The sequence below is a fragment of the Pelophylax lessonae genome (genome assembly GCF_965119305.1).
Source record: "Pelophylax lessonae genome assembly, chromosome: 4".
NCBI classification, from domain to species: domain Eukaryota; kingdom Metazoa; phylum Chordata; class Amphibia; order Anura; family Ranidae; genus Pelophylax; species Pelophylax lessonae.
In genome coordinates this window covers 135,193,310-135,217,034 of record NC_138771.1, presented here as the reverse complement: position 1 = coordinate 135,217,034, position 23,725 = coordinate 135,193,310, and the positions used below count along the sequence as shown (strand labels likewise).

The 23,725-nt window shown below is 45.3% G+C and overlaps 1 protein-coding gene across 5 annotated transcripts in view; it reads left to right on the top strand.

The window, feature by feature from the left end:
* VPS13C (vacuolar protein sorting 13 homolog C) overlaps window positions 1–23,725 on the top strand; it is a 555,353-nt gene that overhangs the window by 300,415 nt on the left and 231,213 nt on the right. For all 5 annotated transcript variants that reach the window (XM_082257056.1, XM_082257055.1, XM_082257057.1 and 2 more), the window contains 4 exons: window positions 5,298–5,466; window positions 5,629–5,745; window positions 7,331–7,434; window positions 20,671–20,838. In XM_082257056.1, coding sequence (XP_082113182.1) covers window positions 5,298–5,466; window positions 5,629–5,745; window positions 7,331–7,434; window positions 20,671–20,838 — 558 coding nt within the window. The remainder of the gene's footprint in view (window positions 1–5,297; window positions 5,467–5,628; window positions 5,746–7,330; window positions 7,435–20,670; window positions 20,839–23,725) is intronic.

Here is a 23,725-nt window from a genome sequence, read left to right as displayed (position 1 = left end):
GTCAGAAATGGAGGCTGAGGTAGAGGGGGTTGATAATTCTCCCCCTGGCTCGTCTGAAGAGCTTGCACTCATGGATGAATTGGTTGCTTCTATCAAGCTAACTCTGCGTTTGGAGGAGGAAACATGTCCTCCAGCTGCCTTGGCGGCTTATGGGACGCAGAAAAGGCGCAAATCATCGCAGATGTTTCCATGCACTGATGATTTTCAGCGCGCTGTGAAAGAACGATGGCGTAATATACGCAAACCTTTTGCTGTACCAAGTAGGTTTAAGCTGCGCTATCCTTTTACGCCCGCTACTGATGGGCGTTGGTGTGTCCCACCTCCGGTGGACCATGCGTTAGCAGTTTTGAACAAGTCCACTGCGATTCCTGCTGAAGACACCCCGGTGTTCCGGGATGCCACGGACAAGAGGATGGAGTCCCTTGCCCGTCGTACCTATTCTATTATGGGTTCTATGTTGAAAGCTTTATTTGCTTCACTTATGGCGGCCCAGGCGGTCGCGAGCTGGACGCAGGTGCTTAGGCGTGTCCTGGTGGCTGATTCTGCCCCCCAGGCGACTTTGGATATGGTGGATCAAATCCACCAGGGTGTCATGTATTTGTGTGATGCGGACCTGGATATGGTTCCGTTGGCTGCACGTGTACACAGTGTGGCGGTGTTATCTCGCCGCCTGGTTTGGTTGAAGTGTTGGTCTGTGGATCAATCTTCACGTAAGACCTTGGCCAATCTGCCTTTTGATGGTTCTCGCCTTTTTGGCGAATCCCTGGATGCCCTAATTAAAGGGGTCACGGGGGGTAAGAGCACGCTCTTACCTCAATCCCACAAGACTAAGACGGCTCCTGGAAAAAAGAATGCTTTCTTTCGGCCCCCTCAGGGGTCCTTTCGTGCCTTTCGGTCACACTTTGGGGCAAGCCGTCCAAGGGTCATGGCTCCCGCAAGAAGCCGTGGGCAGGTAAGCAAAAGTCCGGCCAATCCGGTTCTGCGGCCCACAACAGTGCGGCCTGAAGGGGCGCCCTCACCCAATTCACAGGAAATCGTTCGATCTGGCTACTAGATCGAGTTTCTCTCTCGGCCGGAGAGCAGATTTTTTCCCTCAAGTCTTCTGTTATCCCCGGAGCGTTTGCGGGACCTGCATCTAGCGGTGCAGGACCTGAGGGCTCAGGGAGTGGTGGTCCCGGTGCCTCATCGGGACAGATTTCAAGGATTCTATTCCAATCTGCTCACCGTGCCCAGGAAGGAGGGCAAGGTGCGTCCGATTCTGGACTTGAAGGCGCTGAACCGCTTTGTGCGGGTGCGCAAGTTCCGCATGGAATCCCTGCGGTCGGTGGTGGCTGCCCTGGTTCCGGGGGAGTTCATGGCTTCCATAGACTTGAAGGATGCGTATCTTCTAATCCCGATTTTCGAGGGTCACCAGAGGTACCTTCGATTCGCCATAGCGGAAGATCATTACCAATTTGTGGCGTTGCCTTTTGGTCTCGCCTCGGCTCCGAGGGTGTTCACCAAAGTGCTGGCACCGGTTCTGGCTTTGTTGAGGGCCCAGGGCATTTCGGTTCTGGGGTATCTGGACGATATTCTGGTTCGGTCTGCGACCAGCCAGAGTCTGGAGAAGGATCTGTCCGTCACGTTGCAGACTCTGCAGGAGTTTGGTTGGACGATCAATTTTCCAAAGTCGACATTGTGCCCATCGGTTCGGATTTCTTACCTGGGTATGATTCTGGACTCTGTCCAGGCGAAGGTCTTCCTGCCGGAAGAAAAACTCGCAGCTCTTCAGGAGGCAGTCAGGTCCCTCAGGGACGTTCCATCTTCGTCCATTCGGACGTGCATGCGGTGTCTGGGATTGATGGTCTCGGCTTTCGAGGCGATTCCCTTCGCCCAGTTTCACACACGGGATCTCCAAGCGGAGATATTGTCCAAGTGGGACGGGCGTCCGCAGTCTCTGGATCTCCAGATGTCATTGAGTTCTCAGACCAGAAGGGATCTTCTGTGGTGGCTTCAATCCCCCTCAGTATCGGGGGGCAAGTCTTTTCGTCCCCTTTCGTGGACGGTGATCACCACGGACGCCAGCCTGTCGGGCTGGGGTGGTGTTCTGGGCGTTCTGTCCGCCCAGGGTGTTTGGTCGACGGAGGAATCCTCCCTTCCGATCAACGTTCTGGAACTGCGAGCGATACTCCTCTGTCTTCGTCGTTGGACGGACAATCTTCACGGCTACCCGGTTCGGGTGCAGACGGACAATGCCACGGCGGTGGCTTACATCAATCACCAAGGGGGCACCAGGAGTGCCCGGGCGGCTCGAGAAGTGGCCGCGATTCTGTCTTGGGCCGCGACGCATGTCCCGGCAATATCGGCAGTTCACATTCCGGGGGTGGAAATTTGGCAGGCGGATTATCTGAGCCGCCAGACCCTGGACCAGGGGGAATGGTCCCTTCACCCGGCTGTCTTCCAGATGTTGTGCGCGAGGTGGGGTCTTCCGGAGGTAGACCTGTTCGCGTCTCGTCTGAACAACAAAGTACCACGGTTCGTGGCAAGGAAGCGCGATCCTCGGGCAGACGCGTCGGACGCGTTGGTTGCCCCGTGGCATCAGTACCAACTGATGTATGCGTTCCCACCGATTCAATTGCTGTCCAGGTTCCTTCGCGGAACCGACCACGGTGATTCTTGTGGCACCGGACTGGCCTCGCCGGTCCTGGTACGCAGACCTCGTAAATCTGGCAATCGACGCCCCGTGGCGTCTGCCTCTTCGAGAAGATCTTCTGTCGCAAGGACCGATCTTCCATCCTGCTTTACAGTCGCTGGCTTTGACGGCCTGGCTGTTGAAACCGAGGTCCTGAAGAACAGGGGTCTTTCCCTGAGGTCATTCACACCTTAATAAATGCGAGGAAGTCTTCCTCGGGGAAGGTTTATTACCGTACTTGGAAGGCGTATTTTGCCTGGTGCGAATCCAGGGGTTTCTCTCCTGACACTTATTCGGTGTCTAGGGTGTTGCCCTTCCTTCAGACGGGTGTTGACCAGCGTCTGGCGCTGGCCACGATCAAGGGTCAGGTGTCTGCTTTGGCCGTTCTTTTTCAACGGCCTGTGGCATCTGATTCTTTGGTTAGCACTTTTGTGCAGGGGGTACGTCATCTGATCCCTCCTAGGAGGGACCCTCTTCCCCCTTGGGACTTGAATCTAGTTCTATCAGTATTGCAGCGTGCTCCTTTTGAAAGGATCAGGGAGATCTCGCTGTCTTTGTTATCCAAGAAGGTCGCCTTTTTGGTGGCTATCACCTCGGCTCGTCGAGTGTCGGGGCTGGCAGCCTTGTCCTGCAAGTCTCCGTATCTGGTTGTGCATTTGGACAAGGTGGTCTTGCGACCTAACCCTTCTTTTCTTCCAAAAAGGGTTTCGGACTTTCATCTCAATGAGGACATTGTCCTACCTTCGCTTTGCGCGAAGCCGAAGCATCCGACGGAGGTGTTGCTTCACTCCTTGGATGTTGTCCGGGCGATTGGAGTCTATCTCAAATCGACTGAGTCTTTTCGCAAGTCGGATGCCTTGTTTGTCCTTCCGGAAGGTCCTCGGAAGGGCATGGCGGCGTCGGCTTCTACAATCGCCAAATGGATCAGACAGACCATTGATCAGGCCTATGCTTTGAAGGGGAAAGTTCCCCCTGTACCTGTGAAAGCGCACTCTACCAGATCTCTGAGTACGTCTTGGGCCTGTCGTCATGGGGCCTCTGTGGCCCAGGTGTGTAAGGCGGCGACTTGGTCGACCGTACACACTTTCACGATATTCTACAGAGTAGATGTTCAGGCATCGGCTGATGCTTCCCTTGGCCGCAAGGTTCTTAGTGCGGCAGTTCCCTAGAGCCCTTGTTACGGGTTCTTTGGCTTTTTGGGATATTTGTTTTTTCCCTGGGTTTTCTTGCTCCTGTTGAGCGAGTGTTTTGTTCTTATGCCCAACTGGTTTCCTTCCTTTGGTATGGTTCCTTTCTCTGATGGGGAGACGGCGTTGCCTTGGGCGCGGCTGCGTTCTTCCCACCCCTCATGTTTACACTGCTTTGGGACATCCCCATTGGTGATGAATATGAAGTGGGCGGCGACTGTCGGAGGACGTAAGAGAAAACGGAATTTTTGTAAAATCTTACCTGTAAAATTCCTTTCTCTGAGTCCTCCGACAGTCGCCGCCCCCGCCCCTCTTTTGGGGTTTTGATGTACTCTCTACTGCTATTCCACTGAAACTGAGTTGGATACAGGAAGTGGAGGGTTATGTACTGAGGGGACCACCCCCTGGGGGTGGGATATGTTAAAAGTCTTTGTACTAACATATTCTATTGCCTAGCTACTCCTACGGAATAGAGGACATAACCCCATTGGTGATGAATATGAAGTGGGCGGCGACTGTCGGAGGACTCAGAGAAAGGAATTTTACAGGTAAGATTTTACAAAAATTCCGTTATTTTGGCATCTGAGGATGCTTCTTTTGGCTGCAAAGTTTTGCAGGCTGCAGTTTAAGAGGGTCTGTTCCCTCTTGAGGGGTGTTTTTCTTTACATTTTTATTTTCAAACAAGGCTCCTGTGTCCTGGTTAAGGGCACTTGTGTTTAGCCTTGTGTTATTTTCCCCTCCCCTCATTTTCCTTTTGGCACTGCTTTTGGCCATCCCAGTAGTTATTAATTATGGAGCGCTGTGTCCGTCGATGAACTCAGAGAAAATGGGATTTTTTACTCACTGTAAAATCCATTTCTCAGAGTTCATCGATGGACACAGCACCCACCCCTCTAAGGAGTTTTGATACTTCTAATACTGCTTGCTACTAAACTGAATACCTAGAACAGAGAGGGGGGTTATATACCAGCTGAGGGCAGTCCATGGGCGTAGCCAATTCTCTTTTTAGTTCTGCCTAGTCCTACTCCTGGAGGAGGCGATATAACCCATTAGTTATGATTTATGGAGCTCCGTGTTCATCGATGAACTCAGAGAACTAGATTTTACTGTGAGTAAAAAAATCACATTTTTTTTTTTTTTTTAAATATTCATAGTAGACTTTTCTTTTCATAGGTTATAAATTATGTGGTGATCAATTATGTGGTGACTATCTCCACTCATTCAAATAGTTCTCTTGAAAATCTTGCCCAGTCAGCTTTTCTTTAAACTTGATGTTCTTGGGTTGGGATAATTTGCACATTACATAAATTGTCTAGTTATTGAGGGTTTAGAGGTTTAGTACAAACATCTTGCATTTTTGAAATTCATATTTGTATCATTGAAGTAAGGTATCTGAATGTGCAGCAGTTGCTCATATATATATTACTGTGCTTTGACAGGCTTCCATGACTTCACTTGACTTAACTCTTCACACTCAAGCCTTGCTTTCCTTATTGAATTTTTTGTCTGCTGCCATCCCATCTGGTGAGGCCAGTGTGGCTGAGAGAACCAAGGAATTAAAGTCAAGCTTGGGAAGACAGAAGACTATCAGCACTAAGCCTGATATTGGTACGTCTGGTACTATAGCAGTATGTGGTAGGGCTGGGAAAAAAGTAACTGGGGTCTTATATTCATTTTCTTACAGGAGAAATATACTACTTTATCTAGATATTTATTGTAGATCACATAAGTGAAAGAACTGAAGTAACATGGATGGAATTGTGTTTTCAGCTGTTCCTGGTTCAACAGAGGAAGATATTTTTGACATGAAGCTTTCAGCCACATTAAATGCATTTAATGTTTTTATTTGTGATGAAACGTGTAACATTGCTGATATTAGGATCCAAGGTACGTCCTTAACAGCTGCCTAGTAGTAAATGTATAAACATGGGTATTTTTAGGTCAGAGTTGTTTGCTGGACAGTGAACACTGCAGTATGTTCCTTAGTACAAAGCTAAAATATGTTTCCTAAAGTGAACCTGTACCCAGACTAATGTATTTTCATATTCTAAACAAGCAGTAAAAAAACACTTTAAAACAAACCCAGCTCTATTTCTATGGGCATTGGTGTTAATTCAAAAAGTTCACTGATTTCTTAGAAATGTTTCTATTACAACAGAATATCGGCATCATATGAATCCTACATGTAGCCAAACCAGATAAACATAATCTTTGCTTGTGGATGATCCAGTTCACTAATGCCTTTTGTTAATCTGGCTGTACTGTTGAAACAAAGGATTTTAGAATTTTTTTCCCCAAAAACATATTTCTTTCTTATCCAAAAACTGTAGACCAGCCCAGGTATTAATCTTGCTACCAGCATCCAGAGGGAGGTTGTACAGCCCCAGGTTGTTTGGCAGTCTGAAGATTATTGGGTTCAAACAAGTAAATGCTTGTGTAATATTGCAAAAAACATTGTGCAAAGTGTATTAACCAGTATGTGACCAGGCAAAGTGTATCTTTTAACTGCAGTACAAAGTAGTGATCGACCGATATCGTTTTTTAATAGCCGATACCGATATTTTGGTCATCGGATATCGGTATCGGCCGATATTTTCGGACATTTTAAAAAAAATGTTTCCACTGGTTCCCTGGTGGAGGGATATGGGGGTCTAAGACCCCAAACCCCTCCTCTGAACGTTAAGCATTCAAAATGCCAAATTTGGCTGTTTTGAATGATTGCATTTTTTCTTATGTGCGGCCAGGTACCCGGAAGTCATCACTTCCGGGTTTTTTACATGGAGACCCGATCAGAGCCGAATGCAGCTTTGATCGGGTCTTCTCTTCGGCGGCCGTGCAGGTAGGTCTCCCTGGGGGATGGGAGACCCGGACGAGCCGACCGTCGGCTATGGAGGCTGGTACCGGGGTGATGCCTCTAGCTGCAGGCATCACTCCGGTACAAGCACTTTCCCGAAATATCGTCAATATCGATAACCTCAGGGGCCGATTCCGATATATCTGGGAAAGTGCATATAGGCATTGCCGATAATCGGTCGATCTTTAGTACAAAGTAAAATCTTCTTGGTCTCAGTTATATTTAACTTACACATTATTATTTCTTTTAACTGACACACCCAAGTTTAAAGCGCTTTGCACCTTAGCATTGCTGATTGAACTGCTTGCAAAGCATTTTTAAATATTCTGTATAATTAGGCAAAATCGAATCACATTATATTTAATATTAAAATATGTGCCTTTAAAGGCCATCACCATGAAATGTCACAATAATTGCATTGTGTAACACAATAAAGTAACTTATTTTTTTAGTCTACAATACAATGTAGTAATAATTGCTCACTGTGTTGTGTAAGCCTCTGGAAGTCATTGAAATAAGACCTGATCATACATGGAGGCTAAGGTATTACATATTGCACATATTGAACATATGGCACAAATTGTTGTTATTGCTCAAATTGATTTAATTTGCTCTTAGGCATGGATGCATCCTATGCTGTGCAAGCTAGTAAGAAGGATCTCTATGCCCGTCTTCGAGATATTGTAGTCATCAATGTGGATCCAAAAACAATCCATCGTAAGGTAAAAAAAGATCTTTAAGAAATGTTACCTGAAGGTCATATTTGTAAATTGTAAGCTCTCTGACAGGCACACAATTAGCATGATTTCTAAAATAAGTTTTTCTGCGGGTGGGTATCATTTATAATACTGTTTTTGCTGGTGTAAGCCTGCATTAGTATTACATCGTGTGTATGTTTTTTTTTTTTTTATTTATTTTTATTAGATATACATGTAAATGTGATCAGCTTAACGCTGCCTTTCTAATACATATTTAAAATATAAAAGTCATATCAAACTACCCCTTAGTAAACATTTAAAATATTCAACATATGTATTTTCTGAAAAGACTATATATTTTCAGTTTACTAACCACCTCCATCCAAAAATTGCTTCATTTTTGGTGGACACAAGTGGGCTGAATTCCTTGCTGGCTTCTTAAATCTCACTGCAAGTTCAGTGGCAAAAGTTCCCCAGAGTAATTTGAGTGCACCCGCTATGCTATATGGCTATATAGGTATGACTCTCTTGTGCATAGGTTCCCTGGTCATTCTAGGTTTGTAATGTCTGTAACAGTTGGACAAAAGATACAAATCTGATGTGTATTTCTTACCACTGGAGTTCCCGAAAAGCCAATAAAAAAAAAAAGAAGTTAGCATGTGGTCCAACTTGCCAGCAACTTTGACTTTTAAAGGGCAACTTTACCAGCATTGGTAAACTAAAAAGTCAGCTGCTACATTAACTTACCAGATACATGAAGCCCAATGCTAGCTCTTTTTGTGAAAGTTATAGATGTAAATAATCCACAGACACGACGTGGTTCATCAATCCGTCCTTTAATTCACCTCAACACAAAACTAAACAGGAAAAGGAAATTCTACCAAACTAGACAGGAAGGGGAAATACATCATAGAGTAGGAGGGAATACTGAAAAAGATGCAGTAACCGAAATGACCACAAGATGGCAGTATATTAAACAACTATATCTCTTGTACATGAAGTTAACAATCTCACTCTCTTCTTAAGATAAAAGAATGGGTGAGTTTGACATAAAACATTGTCACCTAAAAACGATTTTCAGAACACAGTAGCATTCAAGTAAGTGTGTGTATTTAAGCAAACAAAAAAATACCAAGATATATGCTCAATGGACCAGATTTTACAGTTTCCATACACCCTCATACAGCGCTTTAAGAAGCATAAGAGAGGAAGCACCTTTTTTCGTCAAACAGTCAGCAAGTTGCGACTTGGCTGTTGACCAACGCACTTCTTTGATTTTATTAGCATGTATGAGCTCTTTGACACCACTTATTTCTAATCTAAGTCTCTTCTCTGTGACCTGTTTTGTTGACTTAAGAGCGTCAAACAGGGAATGGTTATCAGTAACACAGATAAGAGGAAGAGCATTAAGATCAGCTTTACCAGTAGTGAGTTCAGAGTAGAGCATAGCCAAGAACATAGCATTGTCAATACCATCAGACATGGCAAGGGTTTCTCCTGCCAGTGTGCTTCTTACCACACGTCTAATTTTTTTAGATTGCCAAAACAGTGGAGAGAACTTTCCTGATTTTTCCATGAGAGCAATTAGAGCCCCACCCTGTGTACCTCCATCTGGAAGATTGCCCAGTGAAGCATCACTGAATACTACCAAACTCAAATCCTCACTGTTACCCAAGTATTGAAACTTAAGTGTTACCTTCTCGGATTTTAGTTTACGGATCAATTTGTTCACTTCATGTATGGACTGAACAGTAGCATTCTTAATGTTGGATGCTAGGCTACATGTGTCAAACATAACATCTGGTCTTGTTTGTTTAGCAACCCACAGAACCTGTCCTATTTTGGATCTGAGTTGTTCTCTTTCTTTCTCATTCAGTGGGGCCTCTCTCTGTACAGCACGTGTTGCCTGCAAATGAATTGGTTGTAGGTTTTCAATATAACTGTGCTGATGCACCTGCACTACACCACCCACAGTAGCAATGTTCATCCCCACATATGAAAAACTCTCACACTCTTCACGACCCACGTGAAATGCAGATTTAAGCACAGGGATGACATTGGTTACAAAATGCTCTGAACCTGCCCAAAAAAAATCATCCACATGGCATGCCAGTACTCCTGTTACCTCAGACTGCTCATTCTGCCAATAAAACACTGCAGGATCAACCCGTGACATTTTACCCCCACTGTTCAGCATGAGTTCTTTGACCTTGTTGTACCAGTAGAGGGAAGCATCTGCAAGTCCATACACACATTTCTTTAGTTTCCACAACACATTGTCCACGCTCGCTTCTGGTGGGGGACGAATGTAAATGTCTCTTGAGAGCTCCATTCCCTGTAAAAAAGCAGACTTAATATCCATAGAGTTCACTTGCCATTTGTTTTGACAAATAACAGCTAACAGCAGCCTGAGTGACTCTGATGCACATGTGGGAGAATCTTTCTGTAGTTCATGCATATTGGCCTCTTCAAAACCTCTCGCCACAAGACGGGCTTTGGGAACAACACCACTAGAAGTTTCCTTTAACGTACAGACCCATCTAGTGGAGATACATTTTTGACCTTTGTCTGTGACTACTTCGTAAACATTATTAATTTGCCAGTTTTCAATCTCTTGTTGTTTAGCAGCATCAAAAGAAATGTCTTTGGTGATAAGTACATCGCCATCGGTGTTTTCACACCCAGTGAGAAGATCGTCAACTTGTGACATGTCTAAAGCTTCCTTTTGACCCTCGCTGCCATTTGGTTCTAGATACTGCACATTGTACCAGTTTCTATATTGCCCTCTTGCTTTCCCTGCTCTGCCTAAGACTCTGGCAGTGTGTTTAGCACCATCATCTCTGTTTGTAAATGTCACTGTCTGACCTTTTCTCAGTTGGACACCCGTGGAACCCCCTGTATTAGTAGTAGTAGTTTGTCTCACATCTTCTCTATCGTCAGTTTCTGTGTTTTCAGGGATTTGCACTTCGCTATTGGCACTCATTTCATCATCTGAATTCTCTGACCCATCAGTGTGGATTACATTTTCTTTTTCTTTACTATTTTCAGTGATATCAGGTAGTACAGGTGTATCCTCATCCTGTGCATTAACTTTATTCAGCCTGGACTGGTGTGCTCTGACAAGTATACCACCATGTCTGACAAACACTACAGAGCCATCTTGACCGATAACTACAGCTGGACCTTTCCACTCCGTACTGTCTGCTCGTTTGTAGTACACTCGGTCTCCTGTCTCATACTTTTCATCTGTAGGCCTGAGCTGCTTTCGTAAAGCTCTTTTTATTCTTTCTGAGCATTCCACCTCTGTGAATGCTCTTCTGGAAGCATGTAATGCTGCTAGGTGCTGTCCTACTCTAGTACTCATAGAAGTGCCTTCTAGAGCAGGCAGTTTATTAACCAAAATGGAGGGAAGATTAGGACTGTGACCAAACACCAGCTGGTGTGAACTATAACCATGCACATTGATCATACTGTTTTTGGCCATTAAAGCCCAGTCTAGAGCAATCTGCCAGCCACACCCATTTTCCCTTTTCACCTTCAGGAGGATCTCAGTCAGAGTCATGTTGTGTCTCTCCAGCAGCCCGTTGCTCCAAGGACTGTATGCCGCTGTAGTCTTCATCTCGATGTTGAATTTTTCTGCCATCTCTCTTATCTCCTCATTATTGAACTCACCACCGTTGTCAGTGTATATCCGTTTTGGGGCACCATGAACACTTATCCACGAGTGAATGAAAGAGTTGACGATCTCAGATGCTTTCTTTGTTCTCACAATGTTTCCAGCGCTGAAGCGTGTGAAATGGTCGATGATGTGGAGGTACCATATGCCAGGTTCCAGCTCATGTAAGTCCATTGCCACCGTCTCATTATACTCTGAGGCTAAAGGCAAACCGACAGCAGGCCTGGGCTTGGTCCTGCTGTATCTTTGACATACCTCACAGTCACGGATGATCTCTTGCAGAATAACTGGACAGTCTTTGTCAGTATTTCCAGAGCTGAGGATAAGCCTTTGCAGCCGGTCTGCAGAGGCATGGCCAAACTGTTTGTGAAGCTTCAAAAGGACTTTATGCTTCTCTTTTGTAGACATCGCTGCTGTGATGACAAGGACTTCACTTACATTGGTGTCCACTTCAGTATTACCATCTCTAATGTCAACACAGTAGTGTCCCGAACTAGTGAGCTCAAGAGGCACTGGTTGCTTGAACATGACAACTTTGTCATTCTCCATGTCTAAGACAGTTCCCGCTCTCTTTAGAGCCATTTTGCTCAGCAGTAAAGGGATATCAACAGGAACAACTTCCGTTTCAATGTGATATTTTGTTGGTCCGATCTTAGCGGGAAGCTTTACCTTTCTGTTGGAGTGTACCACCTGACCATCACCAAATCTGAAAGGTCTGCAGCTTGAAGATTCTGTTTGCATCAGTTTGTTTATTTGGCTTTGGCTCAGGTCTTTCATGTAACTATCCAGCCACTTTTCACCACAGACAGTACGTGTGCATGCTGTGTCAATGATAGCTGATCCCAGTGATTCAGTTAGGAAAATCTCAGAGTCCGTCATAACTTTTGTAAACAGTGTAATGTTACATTCCTCAACATTTTCATCTTCTGCTAGCTTTACTTCATTTCTCCGATGAGGACAGTCTTTGGCCCAATGGTATGTGCTCTGACAAATTGCGCATTTTGATCGCTTACCATATTTGTCGAGTGGGTTAGTACCTTGCTGTGGTTGCCACTGTCTGCTCTGTGACTGGCTGTTGTTCCGTTTGAATTTACCCGGTGGCCTCTGCTCCGTGAAAAACGCTGCATCTTGAGTCTCACTGCCTCCGCTCACTCCACTGGTTTTTCCTCCGAAAATGCGTTTTAACGCTGACTTCATGGATGCAAATGTTAAATCCGTGCACGCTGTAAGTGCTAGTTGCCTACTCTTTTCTTCAAGACAAGCCGTGTCCAGTAGTTTAAATGCTAACACAGCATCAGGCAAGGTCATGGTGTACCTCTTCATGCGGTTGTATCTCTGCTCAAAGTCTATGATGTAGTCTGTCATGGACACCTCGCTGTCTTTAGAAATCGAGTCGAAATGAGAGTACGCTTCATAAGCGCGGTCTTTTTCTTCTCTCAAAAATACAGAGTCCAGCTTAGCTATCAAAGTTTCCATCCCATTGTCCTCGTTTAGATCGCTCGCAGGTATCTCCAAAGCGGTCTCTCTGGCTCGCCCCTCAAGCCCCAACACAACCGCGAGTGCCTGCTTCTTCTTGTCCAGATCCGTAACAAGTTTCCAAATACTAATTTCATTCTTCCAGCACTCGTATGGTCTGGCTTCGTCAAACTTAGGCGGTACTCTATAGTTGGAAACCATCCTCTGCTACCATGTAAATAATCCACAGACACGACGTGGTTCATCAATCCGTCCTTTAATTCACCTCCACACAAAACTAAACAGGAAAAGGAAATTCTACCAAACTAGACAGGAAGGGGAAATACATCATAGAATAGGAGGGAATACTGAAAAAGATGCAGTAACCGAAATGACCACAAGATGGCAGTATATTAAACAACTATATCTCTTGTACATGAAGTTAACAATAGAGTCTACAAGCTATGGTGCCAATCATTCAAAATTGATCACACCTGATGTACCAACAGCATATCTCATTCCTTGAGGCCCTGAAATGTCAGGACAGTACAAATACCCCCAAATGACCCCTTTTTAGAAAGTAGACAGTCCAGGGTATTCAGTAAGAGGCATGGTGAGTTTTTTGAAGTGTTAATTTTTGTCAAAATAACAAGAGAATACTCACACACAGTATGTGCATACTTGCAATTACACCCCAAAATACATTCTGCTACTCCTCCCAAGTATGGCGATACCACGTGTTTGAGACTTTTACACAGCCTGGCCACATACAGAGGCCCAACATGCAAGGAGCACCGTCAGGTGTTCTGGAGCATAAATTACTCATATAATTTCCTAATAACCTATCACACTGTTGAAGGCCCTGGAGCACCAAGACAATGGAATTACCCACAAAATGACCCCAACACATAATCTATGAGGCATGGGCTGCAGATAGATACTCTGATGAGCTGCAGACAGGTACTTAGGTACACTGATCGGCTTCAGAGAGGTACTCGGGTACTCTGGGCTGGAGACAGGTACTCGGGTACTCTGGGCTGGAGACAGGTACTCGGGTACTCTGGGCTGGAGACAGGTACTCGGGTACTCTGGGCTGGAGACAGGTACTCGGGTACTCTGGGCTGGAGACAGGTACTCGGGTACTCTGGGCTGGAGACAGGTACTCTGGGCTGGAGACAGGTACTCTGGGCTGGAGACAGGTACTCGGGTACTCTGGGCTGGAGACAGGTACTCGGGTACTCTGGGCTGGAGACAGGTACTCGGGTACTCTGGGCTGGAGACAGGTACTCGGGTACTCTGGGCTGGAGACAGGTACTCGGGTACTCTGGGCTGGAGACAGGTACTCGGGTACTCTGGGCTGGAGACAGGTACTCGGGTACTCTGGGTTGGAGACAGGTACTCGGGTACTCTGGGCTGGAGACAGGTACTCGGGTACTCTGGGCTGGAGACAGGTACTCGGGTACTCTGGGCTGGAGACAGGTACTCGGGTACTCTGGGCTGGAGACAGGTACTCGGGTACTCTGGGCTGGAGACAGGTACTCGGGTACTTTGATGGGCTGGTGACAGGTACTCGGGTACTTTGATGGGCTGGTGACAGGTACTCGGATACTCTGGGCTGGAGACAGGTACTCGGATACTCTGGGCTGGAGACAGGTACTCGGGTACTCTGGGCTGGAGACAGGTACTCGAGTACTCTGGGCTGGAGACAGGTACTCGAGTACTTTGATGGGCTGGTGACAGGTACTCGGATACTCTATTGGGCTGCAGATATGTACTTGGGTGCCCTGATGGGCTGGAGACGGGTACTCGGGTACTCTGGGTACCTGTTCTCCGAGTATGCGAGTACCTGTCATCAGAGTAAAAACGTGAAGAAGTCCTGCGCTATGGGTAAAGGGATGGGAAAATATGCTGCAGCCTCCCTTAAATAAAACCGACGGTTATATCAAAAGAATAAAAACTAAAGGGGAAGGGAAGTGGCGCTGCCTGGAAATATAGCTGGAAAATATAATAAATATGTGTTGACTGATAGTGCAACTCTATCAATGATATAAATCAAAAGACATGTAATACAAATCAATAAAATTATAAACCATAAACTCTGAGTGATTCATACATATAAAATTGACCAATATAAATCAATAAATATAAACATGTACTCTAAGCATTCCATACATGTATAGATAAAGTGATTGAGTGATGTGATCTAGGCCCAGTGGCTGGCCTAGTAAGGTGACTGAGTGATAAATAATGCAATCGAATAAATATTGATCACATAACATATATATAAATAAATATAAATTGTGCTGATAAAGGATAAATCCAAAAAATCAGTGTAATATATAATATAATAGTGGCTGGTGCTCTGTGCAGTTGGAAGTTGAAAACCTAGATAATTATGAAGTGATCAGTGCTAGGTGGGAGTTGAAGAGTGTAAAAACTAGTAGAACTATAAAAAATTAAAGGTGACCAGTGCAAATGACCATTAGTGATGTCATATGACAAAGATATTGATAAATATATTGCACAATGTAATCCCAGGTATTATGTGTATCAGAAATAATAGTCCGTATTTAAAAGTGGAGAAATCTTCAAATGGTGCTCCAGCTTAATTGCCTGCCAAAAAACGTGCATTGTATAGTGGAGCCCAATGCACTGCAGCGCACCACAATATAGCTTGTCTTTTTAGTGCTCTGTAATATTAAAAAGGGTCATGTGTGTTTTTTTTTATTTTTAATCTGTTGTGATGCGTTGGTAGACAATTATTGTCTTAACACCGCACATGTTGATGCATGCCATAACGTGCATACTTCGTCTATTCAGGGTAAAGTAACGGTTTACTTGTTAGCCTACTTTCTTGCTGCTGATGCTTAAGTTCCCCTGCTGCCCTGTTCAGCCAGTGAAACCCTGAGAAGAAACTGCTGTGTAAGGTAAGCTCTAGGGTGCATTTTTGCTGCAGAGTATGCAAGGATGCCCAAAATCTAATTTGCATCTTATTGCAGACTTCTGGGAAAAGCACTGAGCCAGTCACACAAGCAGGAAATAACCTTTCTAGGGTGTGTGGTGTATGCCATCTGTGTACAGAATGCCTCCAGTTTGCCATACTGCAATGTATTTTACAGAAAATTGCAGCACTGCAAATTGAAAAGGAATTGTAATTTTTAATATTGTTTTATATAATAATATGACTTTTGCCACAATTGGATATGCTATATTATTATTTTCTCTATCGCTCATTGACAGACGTAGTCCTCGTGATACAGCACCTTCGGGTTATGTTGCCTCCACAGGAGCAGGACTAGACAGGAAATTAAAAAGCTCTGGCCACACCCTAGGGGCAGTCCCAGAGGGTATATCCTCTCTCTCTCTGCCTCAGCAAATCAGTTATTTTCTGTCTAGTTAGGAGTAAGGACCTAGATACCTTGCTGGGATCTTCGGTCCTGGCAAGATTTTTTTCTTAAAAGATTTTTTAGACAGCTTTTTTTCTCCAGTGTTCCTGTGAGATCTTCAAGCAAGAAAGCTGAACTGGGCGACGGGCTGGATGTTGAGATCCGGTGGTCACCCCAGTTCAGCCTACGAGGCAGGCCATAGCTCCGCGCTGGGTCGGCCGCGACAAAGTCCCATTAAGGGACTGACCCCGCAAGTTAAACGTCTCGCTGAAACGCCAAAGACCATGAGTCACGGCGTCCATATCGGTCGACAGCCCTCCCGCCCCGGTGGAGAGGGGTACTGTCAGGAGTTGGTGCCCGCCTGGTTCCGGTATGGTGAGTAGTATGTTCCCCCTTTTCCCCTGACGGGTCTTGTGGTGAACGCGGGCCCCTCTCTGTATGGTAAGATAGAGTCCCCCTCTATCCTATAACATGACACAGATCCCCCTACTTTGAGTGTGATTTTATGTGCAAAAAAGCCAGGAGGCTTGGTTTGGGAGCTAACAATCTAATTGTATACATGTTTAAAAGATTGTAATCAGTGGCATTCTGGGAATCTTACTGTGATAAGAATAAGGTACCTACCAGTCAGAAGCCACGGACATGTAGACTGCCTTCCTAAATCAGATCTCCAGCTATAAGCAGGCCTCCCGAACGGCCATGCGGTCCGCCAGGGCCGGTACCGCCAACCACGCCAAATCCCCATGCAGAGAGAGTGTTGTGTGCCCTGCAGCACACCGCTATTCAGTACAGGCCGCCGCCATTTTTTTTTATGCTGGATTGCACGAGCCGCCATTTTGGCGTAGCCTCGTGTCTCCAGCATGGGGGCGGCCATGTTTGAGGTGATCCAAACACCTCGTGGAGCTAGGGGAGGCGCCGGAAGGCGTGCAGAGGGGCGGAGCCGCCTCCTTTCTTCCTGGGCAGCCAGCCAAAAGACTTCCTGTTTGTCAAGACAGCGCTGTAACCTGTTGCAGTTAAACTCTGAGCATCAAGTGGTGAGCCTGGGGGTCTATCTCTCTCTCTCTCGATCGATAGGGATCCCTAGCAGGTAACACTAAGGGGCTTTTGTGACGCTGGGGGTCTGAAAAAAAAAAAAAAAAAAGTTTTTTATTTTTGAATTATATTATCCAGGAAGTGACTGGAATTATCATAGACCCTGCCACACATATTCCCCCACCTGTTTCCCTCGAGGGGGCCACTGGACCCGCCGGTGCACAGAGTGTAGAGGCATTTACAGCAATTTTGGAGTCTATGGTGGCTCGGGTGGAGGCGGCCTGTCAGGGACGGGGGTCAAGGAAGCGACCCCCGCCTACCCCTATACTATCTGACACCTCTGATTCAGATTCAGAGATGGTCACTGCAGTTGCAGGTCCCTCTGCAAGGGCTGTTACCTCAGGTAAAGCTCCCTCAGACAGTGAGGAGGACGTTTCTTCTCCCGCTATAATTCAGGAAGAAGCATTGGTGGACGCACTAGTTGTGGCAGTGCAGGAAACCTTAAAACGTGAGGTTTTACCGGCAGAGGCAACTGAAACAGAGATTCCTTTTGGTACTAACAAGCCCATCAAGACGGTGAAGGTTTTTCCTGTACCCAAGTGTTTTGGTAATAAGATTAAAGGAGAATGGGAGCATTCTAAACGTACCTTTACTATTTCCAAGCGTATTGCTAGACGCTATCCGTTTGAGGAATCCATCATTAAGAAATGGACGGTACCACCAGTGGTGGATCCACCTATTTCCAGGCTGAATAAAGCCACGGTTATCCCAGTGGAGGACACTTCGTCCTTTAAGGATCCGGTGGATCGAAAGATGGAAGCAGAGTCCCGCACCATCTTCTCTCTGATAGGGTCAGCATTTAGACCAGTAATTGTTATTGGTCTAGTTTCCCAGACACTTACGGAATGGGCGAGAATGGTACGCCAAGACCTTAGGGTAAAAGATATTCCCCAGGAGACATCTGATTTGATGGAACAGATTATACAAGGGCTACAGTTTATCTGTGACGCAGCCTTGGACACTACTCCTCTATTAGGGCATGCATCTATGTCAGCGGTTATCCTCAGACGTGTGCTGTGGTTAAAATGCTGGTCAGCTGACCTAGGTTCCAAAAAGACCTTGACAAATCTCCCCTTTCAGGGGAATCGTCTATTTGGGGCCACCCTAGATGAAATCATCAAGGATGCCACTGGGGGCAAGAGCACTTTTTTGCCACAGGCTGCTAAAGCTAAGGGACCTCGCAACAAGCGAGGACCTTTCTTTACCGCCCATAAAGGGCGCCCGGCTGGAACAAGCGGGAAAGGCAAGACTCCTCCAGGAGGGTTCAAGAAGGGCTGGTCGGACAAACAGAGGACCAACCCAGCCAAACCCGAAGCAAAGGAGTACACAGCCTGAAGGTGCGCCCCCACCCGGTTTCAGGGTGGGGGGACGTTTTCACCGGTATTCAGGACATTAGATCGAGCATCAACCACTACTACCGGTGCGATTCTTCCCTTCCAACATTTAAGTACTACAGGAAGCGGTAGTTACCGTTCCCTGAATAGATCTTTTCCTTTACCTTTTCCTAAGATTAGTCCCTATGCCTCACAGGAATCGGATCTGGTTGACCAGACAGGCCAAGAAGCCTCTAGTCGGGTGACTTCGGTCCCTGAGGTTCAACCAGAAAAGATCACCCTTCCTGATAACAATCAGGTATCTGATAAATGTGTGGGAACAGAAAACGACCAGACTTTCTCGGATGGTCGGGGCCAGATACCTCTAGGGACGCCTGGTTCAGATCCAATCAGCGCCAGTGGTCCTAGAAATTCTAGGCTGGCCTCGTCAAGCCGGCCTGGCCGACTTGGACATGCTAGTCGCAGACGTTCCGTGGGAACTTCGTCTCAGGGAGTGTCTGTGGTCTCAAGGACCAATTTACCATTGTGCTTTACAGTCGCTGGTTTTAATGGCCTGGCCATTGAGACCCAAGTACTGAAGGACAGAGGTTTGTCTACTTCAGTCATTCCTACCCTTATTAAAGCAAGGAAAGCGACTTCCAGCAAGGTCTATTATCACACATGGAAGACTTATATTGCGTGGTGCGAATCTTTAGGTATTCCTCCACGTACCTATTCGGTGACTCGAATATTGGCTTTTTTGCAACAAGGGGTTGAGCAGAAGCTAGCCTTGAGCACCATCAAGGGTCAAGTTTCAGCATTAGCAATCTTCTTTCAGAAACCTTTAGCTACCAAGTCCTTGGTGCGGAATTTCATCCAGGGGGTGCGGCACCTGGCTCCACCAGTCCGCGCGCCCTTACCGCCCTGGGATCTTAATTTGGTTTTGTCGGTTCTACAGAAACCTCCTTTTGAAAACATCAGGGAGATTCCCTTGCTTACTTTATCCCAGAAGGTGGCCTTCTTGGTGGCTATCACTTCTGCTCGCAGGGTGTCAGAACTGGCTGCATTATCATGCCAGTCCCCATACCTAGTGATTCATAGGGATAAGGTAGTACTTCATCCTAAGCCATCTTTTCTTCCTAAGGTGGTTTCAGATTTTCATCTGAATGAAGATATTGTACTACCTTCCTTGTGTCCTCAGCCCAAGCATCATCGGGAACATGCGTTGCATTCCTTAGATGTGGTTCGGGCAATCAGGGTATACCTGAAAGCTACGGAATCATTCCGTAAGACGGATTCACTTTTTGTGATCACGGATGGCCCCAGAAAGGGTTTGCCTGCATCTGCCGCGACCATTGCCAAATGGATTAGACAGACGGTGGTACAGGCTTATTCTATTAAGGGTCAGAGTCCTCCGTTCCCTGTTAGGGCGCACTCCACTCGAGCGCTCAGTACTTCCTGGGCCTTTCGCCATCAGGCGTCAGTGGTCCAGGTATGTAAGGCGGCCACCTGGTCGTCGGTACATACCTTTACAAAATTCTATAAAATTGATGTGACGGCATCGGCGGATGCCTCATTTGGCCGCAAGGTTTTGCAGGCCGCAATTTGAGGAGACCGGTGGTCTACCTCGAAGGTTTTTTTTTTCTGTTTGAAAAAAAAAAAAAAAAAAAATTTTCTCTTTTTTGTTGAGTCTCATCATTAAGGATGAGCATTGTAAACTTCTAGTTGGCACCGGTTGGGCCTTCTAGATTGGGATTTGATTTTCATTTTCCCACCCCTCATTTGTGATACTGCTCTGGGACGTCCCGAAGGTGCTGTATCACCGAGGACTACGTCTGTCAATGAGCGATAGAGAAAAATGGATTTTTGTAAAATCTTACCGTAAAATCCTTTTCTCTTAGCTCATTGACAGACGTAGTCCCCGCCCCTCTGTTTTTTGAGTTGGGTTGGGTTAAAATCTCTAAAGACTGCTTTTTGACATAACTGATTTGCTGAGGCAGAGAGAGAGAGGATATACCCTCTGGGACTGCCCCTAGGGTGTGGCCAGAGCTTTTTAATTTCCTGTCTAGTCCTGCTCCTGTGGAGGCAACATAACCCGAAGGTGCTGTATCACCGAGGACTACGTCTGTCAATGAGCTAAGAGAAAAGGATTTTACGGTAAGATTTTACAAAAATCCATTTTTTTTTTCCCATGAAAGTATAGTTACCCTTAAAACTCATGACCTGAGTGGCAAGGGAGCTGGTCACTTGTGCTGATATACATGTTGAACATGTGTGTTTTTGTGGTACTTATGTTCTATTGTTAAATAGCCTAAACATTATCATTTGGCCTTCATAGGCTGTCTACATATTGGGAGAAGAAGTATTCAGCTTACAAATGACGTTGTTCCCAGATGCTACAGAAGGTGCTGCTTACACAGATATGTCTGCAGTAGATGGCAAGGTCTTACTGAGGGTGGGCTGTATACACATTGTGTGTTTATATAAGTTCCTCATGTCCCTCTTGGTGAGTATTCCTTGTGCTCTAATTAAGTATATTGGTTCAATATCCAGATTTAAAGCGTTTGTTACACCAACAATTTATATTCCTGATATGTGCCTGCTATACCATTTACTTGTATGACAAAGTATCCTGTTCTCATTGTATTGCTTCTTTTATGTGAAATCCTTGGTTTTCTGCCAGTCCCTCTGCTTTCCTACTAAAACTGACCATACTAAGCAGGAGAGCACACTGTGGTCAGTTCTCTAGCTATGCTGGGAACTCAGTGGTCTCTCCTTCAATGTACAGACTTGTCCTGACGTGCCCCCGCTGCACAGCCATTCACTGGGAAGCTCAATGTGCTGCTGCTTCTCCTCCCTCCAGCTTTTATGCAGCTGAGAACAGAGGGAATGTGAAGAGGGGGGGGGGTATTTCTAATGTTTTTTTATATTTATAAAAAAAATGTTTGACTTTAATTTCTTTTTACAAAAGAATTTTATTGCAAATAAAAATTTTACAAATTAGTTCAACAATGAGATGGTTAATTCAAATATGGCGTAAGGAAGGGCTCCCAACAGAGGGACGCAAAAATAAAATTACGTAATTTCCTAATGCAGTATGTCGTACTGATTTAAGTCCTGAGTTCTTGACGGAGAAAGCTTGATATCCAGACTGTGATGAATGGTGAATTATAACCTAAGCACCAAAACTTATTAATGGAGGACACAAGGCAGTGCAACTAGTTGAAAGTGAATATTTATGTAAAGGAGTACATAATCTACTAATGAAAACATGAGGTCATTGTAACCATCCTCACCAGAACCTTGCTCGGCGGCCTGGTAGGCTGTAATACATAAAAGGAGAACTGAAGGGAAAGCTAGAAAGTAGAAGAAGAGTCAAGAGGAAAGGGGATAGGGTGAGAATCTACCAGGTCACTAGTGGCTCATAATGGCAGTTGGTAGGTTTCATGAAGGTGAGACAATGGGGGAATGTTTGCTGCCGTATAATCGGCTTGTAAGTTAGGGACCAAGAAGCCACCATTAATCCTATGAGTGACTTTCGTTTCTATTTTGAAACTGAATGGGTTGTTTTACAAGGTGATCTTTAACAATCAATACAATTTAAAGCTGAGCACCAGACCAGAAGCTGAATGCAAGTTAAAATACATATATAAAATGCATAATGTGTATGTTTTAGTTCATCCAGGCTTAAGCCTTACAGCTTGTTCAGGACACACATTCAGCACACTATTGAGTGTCTCCTGCTGTCAACCAGCTCTGTGTGTCTGTCTGAGCTACACCATGCAATAGAGTATATTTTTTTTTAAAGGTATTTTATTAATAGAACACAAAAACACAAATAACAAATTAACAAATCCGATACAGGGAAAGAAGTGCAGCAGAGGAAATAATAAAAAAAAAACTAATTATTTCCAGGAATCATACAGACCGAAGTGCAGGCCAATAAAACAATATTACACCAAATATATTACAATAAACAGAAAGTACAGCACCCAACAAACCTCCCCCCCCCGCACCTCCCCTTCCCTTGTTTTTATTTTTTTATTTATTTTTTTAACCCCTCAAATTTTATTAGGAACAAACAATAACCTAACCCTTCACAAAGTACAGCCTTGCAACAAAAATAAAGATAGTATCCGACTCACTGCAAGTAGATAACACCGCTGCATAGAGTATAATTGACAGCTTGGGCTGGCTGTTCTAGTCTGAATGCATTGGTGCAGAAAGGAAATGGTTCACTCTTGTGTTGCATCTGCGGGACTGCACCTGTTCCTGCACCTGCAACCACCCACAGAGAAAAATGTGCTGCCACTCAGGAGATGCGTATGGGTACCATTTAATCCGAATGGCACCCCTACGCACTGGAAACTATAAAAGCTATGCAGTTTCCCTGCGCCCGCATTTTCTGAAAACGCAGCTGTGGGTAAACCACATATATGTATACCAAGCCATAAAGACCACTTTGGATACTTATACTAAATGCATATAAAACAATGTAAGCAACCAACAAATGTATTGGTATCTTTTATGTGCCTTAAATTCAGCTTTCAATTAAATTCTCCTGTGGCTTTCAGACTGCATTGTAGCATGAATAGGATGTGTAGGACCCAACTCCATGTATATAATCATGTTCATGTGATGTAACTTTATGTAAACTGAGAGGCACAGTTGCATGGTCACGTTTTTCAGTTCTGCTATACATATGGGGGGGGGGGGTGTCATAAAATGTTATAAATGATCGAGGTTGTGTGACTACACTTTGCTAAGTGTTACGTTGGTATCTAGTCTAAATGTTAGACGTTATGCTCAGTCATAGACATCAAAATAAAGCATTAGATAATATTGGTTTAATAATATTCTAATAGCCAAATAGTATATACCGGGTGGTCAGCGACCTGTGGATCACGATCTACCAGAAGATCGCAGACAGGTGACTGGTAGATCGCGGTCAGGGCTTGCTGACCCAGCATTCTAGGGCATCAAAGAAAGTGCAATGCAGAGGAACTACTTGTAAAGTTGGGGTTGTAGTAGGGAGCAAGAGCTGCATAAGCCGATGCCTCCTCTGTAGTGCTGGCTCCTGTCCCATGCGGAGTGTTAGTAAATGCACTCCACGCCTTATCCCGGCTAGTGGTCTCCAAAGTGGTGCCAGGAGCAAGAAAGAAGAGAACTTCAGGTCAGTAGTAGCAATACATGGGGCATAATAATATAGTACTGCTTTCACACTGATGTGCTGCGTTTTACCCACACCGTGGGTGCAGTGCAGTGTACCTGCAGATTTCCTGCGGGTTCGCTACACTTAGCCGTACACTTCTATTAAATCCTGCATGTTGGTGCACTTTCTGAATGCGGAAGTTTTGGTGTTCTTTCAGAAAGTGCAACACATGCAGGATATA